The sequence below is a fragment of the Pholis gunnellus genome (assembly GCF_910591455.1).
Source record: "Pholis gunnellus genome assembly, chromosome: 7".
Classification (NCBI taxonomy): Eukaryota; Metazoa; Chordata; class Actinopteri; order Perciformes; family Pholidae; genus Pholis; species Pholis gunnellus.
Window position 1 is genome coordinate 2,865,294 of NC_136533.1, and position 7,421 is coordinate 2,872,714.

General features: G+C 38.2%; 1 protein-coding gene across 1 annotated transcript; it reads right to left on the reverse strand.

Moving 5' to 3' along the window:
- Positions 1–1,431: 1,431 nt before the first annotated feature.
- Positions 1,432–6,455, reverse strand: LOC306698424 (E3 ubiquitin-protein ligase TRIM21-like). The gene is made up of 2 exons (XM_079162723.1): positions 6,323–6,455; positions 1,432–3,736 (listed from the first exon to the last, which is right to left on the reverse strand). The coding sequence occupies exon 2, from the start codon at positions 3,725–3,727 to the stop codon at positions 2,081–2,083; it is 1,647 nt and encodes a 548-aa protein (XP_079018849.1). The 5' UTR covers positions 3,728–3,736; positions 6,323–6,455; the 3' UTR covers positions 1,432–2,080.
- Between the last annotated feature and the right edge of the window lie 966 nt (positions 6,456–7,421).

The window sequence follows — 7,421 nt, forward strand, 5'->3', positions numbered from 1 at the left end:
TCAGTAAAGTACAAGTAGCTCAATATTGCACTGAAGAACTGGACTGGAGTCTAAATGTGTTCGTCTGTCTCCCTTTTTCAATTTCTGTTTCAAGTTTGCTGTCTTTTTTGATCTGAATAAAACATCGTGAGTGTTATTAGTTTATAATGAAATGCACTTTATGATAATATTTCATTAGATTAACTAAAACCTGGATTGATTTCTCACAGGGTCGCTGAGGCTCTGACTACCTCTGAACGGATTGAGAGTCAACGGGATGTTTGAGGACGTTCTTTAACGTTTAGTTCAGTTTGTAGTTTTAGCTCTCAAATAAACTAAAGTGTTTTTAAATGTGTATCTTTCATATCAAGTTGGTTTAGTTACTTGTTCAATTGTGTTTTCATTCTTTTATTCCATCATGAAGGTTAAAATCCTGCTTTCTGGAATACAAATCTAATTTATTTTGTTATTTATTCATCTATCTATTTATTGGCTACTAATTGTCTAATTGTAGTATTTTGAGTCTCAAATAATGCTATAAAATATCCATGATGTTTGTTTATTTAACTCAGATCTTACTGATGGACGCATGAATCAGAGAAACTTGTTTTCTGATTTTGATCTCGTTGTTTGCTGCACTACGTTCTCCTGATGAGCCGCTCGTGGAGGACGATGTGTCTCGCCTTAAAGGGACAAACATTTTTTAAACATATTAGAAATGAATCGACGACATAATTCCAAAGTTTGAGATGGAAAAGAAACTCATAATTCAAAAGGTATTTTGAACAAGGGTTAACGTTTACCATATTTGTGTATATTTTAGTTTTTTGGATATCTGTTAATAAATATTGATCTACTTCAATCATTTAAAACTGATTTCCACGGAATTTCCAATTTAGTGTGTATTCATTATTTTCTGTAAAATCCATCAATTGTCCACACAAAGATATTGTACATTAAATATCTGTAGCATCAGAATTAAATCTATTTTTCTTCTGCAGCCTCTTGTGAGGTGTCCATCATCGAGCGTGGGCTGCAGTCCTTCCACAGTGTCTCTTGTCACAAGTCTCCTGGAAACAACACGGTGCTAAATTGTCGTCTCAATTAAATTATGATGAAAATAGCTCGATGATCAGAGCCCAAACCAAATACCAGTGGAGGAAGAAGTATTCACATCCTTTACTTCAATAGAAGTTATAATACCGCACTTTGAAAATACTGAACTACAAGTAAAAGTCCTGCATTCAGAACCTAACGAAACTAAAAGTATCAGCTAAATGTACATGAAGTAAAAGTACTTATAGTGCGGTAAAATTAAAAGGTAAAAAAGTACAATATGTACCTCTGAGATGTAGTGGAGTAAAATGTATAAAGTAGTTAAGAAGTAAATTGCCTCAAAATTGTACTTGAATACATTAAATGTGAAATAAAAAAAGACAAATCCAGTTCAAACTTTATTAGTTTTTATTCTGTTGAGGATCAGCAGAGAGGACTTTATGAAATACAAATAACACGATACACAACTGTTCTTCTCTGATCACAGCAGCTGAATGTTTCATGATCACATTTTGTTGATTAATTATTTACAAATATGAACCAAGAATTCATCCTTAAATTACCCCTGAATACACACCAGACAGAGATCTCTTGATTTTTCTTTTAATTAAAAAATGATAAAAACTAAAACCCTTAAACATCTTTTTTTAAATATAACATAAGTGGCATGACTTCATCCAATAATTTGTGCCAGTATTCATAATGTATAATAATATACAATAATCAAACATTAAACATTTTAATTTGGCACCCAGATATTTAAGGAATGTGTAAATGCTTCTTATTCCTGAGTACATTGTTTTTGATGATTCAACAGTCTTGAAGGCAGGTTATGCAGTTATTAGAATGAATTAGACTACATTAGATAATATCAATCAGTGGCTTCATGTCTGTGTGTTGGAGTAGAAAAACATTTACAGACAAATAGGAAAAACCCATTGATCAGAATGTGAAGAATCAATAATCTTTACACCATAAATCACCAATAATATAGATTTGTTACATTAAATGAAAGAGTCTCTCTGTAGAAAATCAAGTGTTTGTTCTACTCAGTGTGATTGACAGGAGAGATGATCAGAGGAGCAGAGTTTTTACCACCATAATTAAGACCAGGACTAAAGTACGGGTAGAGTTTCTCAGTGAAGCAGCAGCCAGTAAAGGAGTAGATAAGAGCTGCAGCACCAACGTCATAAAAGGAGACCAGACCCTCCTCATAATCCACAAACACCCCCACCTTCTGAGGCTGAGACTTCAGAGAGAGAAGGACTGAAGGGTCAACACAAGCTTTGTACTTATTCTCATTCCTCAAACATATCGTCCAGTAACCTTTCTGAGGAAACAGAGTGATGTTTCCCTTCCTGTTGATCGACTCTCTGACCACTCCTAAAGTCCACTCAGTCTTCCCTTTAACCTGAACCTCGTAGTAAAATCTTCCTGAAGAGAAACTCTGCTTTGCTAAGACATTAGCACAAGTATCAAATCTCTCTGGATTGTCTGGTAGATTCTTCTTTACATCACCATCTTTAACTTGTTTTCCATCATCAGACAGGATGAGGTTGGGATGTGCTGTATCAGGATCAAGTGTCACATCCACTGCAGACTGCTGGACCCTCTTCAGCTCGACCTCAGTGAGCAGCTTCTTCATCTGTTCACTGAGCGTCTCCTCCAGCTGATTCACAGCTCTCACCACAGTCCCCTCATGTGAAGGTGGACTGACTCTGACTCCTGTCCAGTTCTTGGTGGGTGGAGCAGTGTTCAGGGTCCTGAAGCTCTGGAGGAGGTGGAGGTGGTCTTCAGAGCCTGAGAGCTGCTCCACCTCAGTGCTTCTCTTCTTCAGCTCAGAGATTTCCTGTTCCAGCTCTTTGATGAAGCCTTCAGCCTGTTTCTCTGTCTTTCTCTGCTTCTCTTTGATCGTGTCGATGAGCTCGGCCTGGCTTCTCTCAACAGACTCCTTCAGAGCGGTGAAGACCTGAACACCATCTGCTATCTCTCTGTCTGCATCTTCCTCACTGAGCTCCACTGAGTGTTTGATCTCCTGAATCTTCAGTCGTCTCTTCTGGATCATCTGCTGGATTTCAGCCTCAGTCTTCCCCAGCTCGGCCTTCTTTCCTTCATATTCTTCTTTCAGAGGAACAACATCATGGTTCTTGTGGTCTAAAACAGTGCAGAGCATGCAGACACACATCTGGTCGGTCTTACAGAACAGCTCCAGCAGTTTATCGTGCTCCGTACACATCCTGCCTTCCAGGTTCTCCACAGGGTCGATCAGCTGATGTCTTTTCAGACCTGATCTTGTCAGATGAGGCTCCAGGTGAGTCTCACAGTAGGAGTCCAGACACACCAGGCAGGACTTCAGGGCCTTCAGTTTGGTTCCAGTGCAGACGTCACAGGGAACTTCTCCTGGTTTGGCAGCTTGTTGCTCTGAGCTGCTGCTGCTGGCTTTCTGTTGAGCTGACTGTCTGAACTGAGCAGCCATCTCAGAGATGAAAGTATTGACCCGCAGCTCAGGTCTGGTGTTAAAAACCTCTTTACAGTTTGGACACTGAAAAGGGACATTAACGTTCCAGTGTTGAGTGATGCAGGTTTTGCAGAAGTTGTGTCCACATGGTATGGCGACTGGATCAGTGAACACATCCAGACAGATGGAGCACAGAAACTGATCTTCAGTCAGCAGACAGCTGGCAGCAGACATATCTACACTCTGAGGACAACAAGGGTGGAAAAACAAAACTGTTATTACATATCTGTTTATTATTTGTTAAATAAAATCAAACTTTGATTTGTAAAATGATCGTAAATGATGTTGTTATATGAATTTGCTGTGATTGAAGAAGAGTTCAGATATCCAGTTCAGTGGTCGGGGTTGGACAAAATATCAATACCGTAATATTTTGTATTACTTCCTCTTGCGATACGTTATTGATACACTGGCGTCTATCAATTTTTTCATCAAAAACATACAGGCCCTCTAAACGACCGCGTTGGGAAGGTTAAAAAGAAGCTAGTTAGCTATGCTTAGAGATGCCCATCGAAACCTGCTTCTAAAGGGAACCGGTTCTAAATTAGTAAAACCCAGAGTATTGATGAGGTCTGTAGTTTGCGGTTCTGCTATCGGTACTTTAGAAGTTCTGGAGTGAGAGATCCTCGTCTCAAACATCCTCTCTCTGTCTCTGTCTCTTTGTCTCCGGCTCAGTTCAGCGTGAGACTCACATCACGATCAGAGAGAAGAAGACATTTGACTCCAGTAGATGCTGAGAACTCTGGTCGTCTCAAACACAATGAAAGCCTCACAAGTAAGAGAGGAAACAGCAGCAGTTCATCACAACATGTGACCAACAAGCAGAACATCCATCTGTTTGTGGAGCAGCCGTCAGGTAACGTTAGTGATGCTATACTTGTTTCCTAATAAGAATAAGCTAAAAATTGAAATCTTATCTCTTCGCTAATTGTTTAGCAGCAAATGTTTTTTCAAGATTTTGGAGCTTTTTGTATTGCTTACACACAAGATTAATAAAGCAATATGTTTTTTTTCTTAATTGTCTTATTTTTCTCACAGAAAATACATTTTTTTAAAAGTATTAGAGTATCGATAAGGAACCGAACCTATAAGCAGTATCAATGACAGTACTAGTATCAATAAATCCTAACGATACACATCATTTGCAACAATAGCATCTTTAGCACTGAGGTGCAGTGGCTGCTTCAAGCCCAGAACCTCATGGGTCTAGAAGAGTCCGACTCTAGGTACCATAAAACCACATTACTGCTGTTTGTATCATCATAGTGACGGTTCTCCGGTTTTAAACCAGGCAGTTACAGCCTGCTGTTTGTTTTATAGTCTTGTGATGACACATGTGGACATGGACAGGTTGTCATTGTTTGTGTGTTAAAGAGGCACGAAGCTAAAACAATATGCACTTTGTTGTACATTGTTTAATCTCAGTTGTCAAATTCCGTGAAACTGACACCACAATGCAGTGAATACATACATAATTCAGTTTTTTGCCGTTTTTAGGGTATTTTTCTTCAGTTACAGATATGATGTATTGTAGATGATTGTCCTGTAATGTATCGAGTATCACAGAATCGTTGTATAGTGATACCATCTTTACCGTGGGTAACATATCTTGATAGAATCCTGAGTTACTCTGTGATTCCCACTCTTTACTTTACATCAGTGTCAAGGTTTGAGACTATTTTCCAAAGATCAGACTGAGTTTGTTTGTGTTGTGTATTTTTTCAGACTGAACTAGTGAAGGTGGATCACACTGCCTTTTATTCTCTGTGGTTTAACATCATTTTTTAAGGCTGATCCCTGCCTGCTGCCAGTCACTTATATGACTGTTGCTTTTGAGAATTGCTGCTTGTTTGTTTATCAAGGAATATATATAAAAAATAATAATAAAACAATGATAAACTAATCTGATGTCTTAAGCATTGCAGTGATAACATCCTAAACCCTCTGGTTCTTGTTAATATCATAATTTAAATCAGTGAAATCACAATAGAATTAAATTTAAACCCCAAAAACACAATGTTATTCCTTAATTTTTGTCACATCTCATAATAAATAATATAATAATACTGCCACCCTGCTGTTTATATTGTTATTAAAGTTAAAAAAAAAAAAAATATTGAACATAACACATTTGTTACATTTTACTGTGACATATTTAGGCAGTATTTGATTTAATAATTTGTTTTATTGAAGCGTCTGAGGAATCAAACCAAAATAAAAATTCACTTTCTCTGTACAAAGATCTTTAGAGTCAAAGAGTCAGTTTGGACAAAGAGGAGGAAGAGAGAGAGGATGATGATGATGATGATGATGATGATGATGATGATGATGATGATGATAGAGAGCAGAGAATCAGACACATTAAATGTGCAGAAGAAAAGACGGAAGCTAACTGCTCTGGACTGCAGGATATTATATATAATATTATTTATCTTTACAACTCTCACGACCTTTGATTGGAGCTCAGTTAAACATTTACTCTGAGTTGAACTTCCTGTCTGAGTAGAGCTGAGGTTTTGAGTTCAAAGGGTAAACAGGTGAATTAGCTTAAGCTAATGCTAGCTGTGACTGTATTCTGTCTAACCTTTAACTAGTCAGAGTTCAGTCACTGTGGTTTAGTTTCTACCTCTGATGGTTTTTATCTAAAATGACACATTTCTACGGCTTAATATTCTTTATATGATAAAACAAGATGTAAAACAGTCAGATTCTGGTTTGAACTAAACTTCGTATATTGTGTATTTAGTCTTTGTAGAACAGTGTACTCACCAGAGTTTGTCAGAGACTCTGTTGTGTTGTTGAGAAAAAGCTGCTGGATTCAGTTGAATGTTTCTTCAGAGAGAAACAGAGAGACTTGTCTCGACTGCAGCTCTGCTGTCGCTCAGACTAACTTTACTTTCACTTCAGGAAATGTGAAGATGAAGCTCCTCTTTCAGTGTTGCTCCTCCTCTCAGTGAGGGAGGGGTGGAGGAAGTATTCAGATCCTTAACTGAAGTAAAAGTACTAATACCACACTGTGAAAATACTTCACTTCACGTAAAAGGCATGCATTCAAAACTTACATGAATGTGTATGTTGTATTTTAACTCCTTTATATCCTGTTGGTTAGTTTAATCCAGTGATTTTCAACCGCTGTGCCGCGTGAGAGATCCTCAGGTGTGCCGTGGGAAAATGTCCAATTTCACTTAATGAGTCCAAACAAATATTATTTAGTTGTAGCAAATACTTTGCCATTGTTGAGCGTCTGAGCTGCAATATAGTGTCTGGTTAAGTAATAATACTCTTCCATGCCAGTGGGTGGCAGTAGGAAGCGCAATAATGACCGTGTTCATTTAAAACAGTAGAATTAAATGACGCGCGGGAGAGGTTGTGATGACGAGACGAACAGCGATGGAGAAATATTTGAAAAGGAAAAAATGCAGACTCTGAACTGTGCCCTGGACAAAATAATCCAGATGAAAAGCCTCGTGAGGATCAACACATTGAGAGACTTGTCATTAAATTGTCAGCATGTATCCGGCCCTCGGTACAACGGCCCGCCAGAAAACATCATATGTTGATCATAACGGGCCCGCAACACCACAGAGCTCCTCTTCTTCTCTGCCCTGGAGTCAACGGATAGACAACCGGAAGCAGAATCAGACCAGACTGCATTTCACCAGTGTGACAGTGAGTAAGCTGTGACTTTGAGGTGTTTCTCCCCCGTGAGTGAGACTGTATCACATTATTATATATGCTGAATCTGCAAAGTTACTAAAGTTATCAAATAAATGTAGTAAATAGTGAATTTACCTCTGAGATGTACTGGAGTAGTAGTATGAAGTAGCAGAACATGAGAAGTAAAATAACCCGAACTTTTACTTAAGTA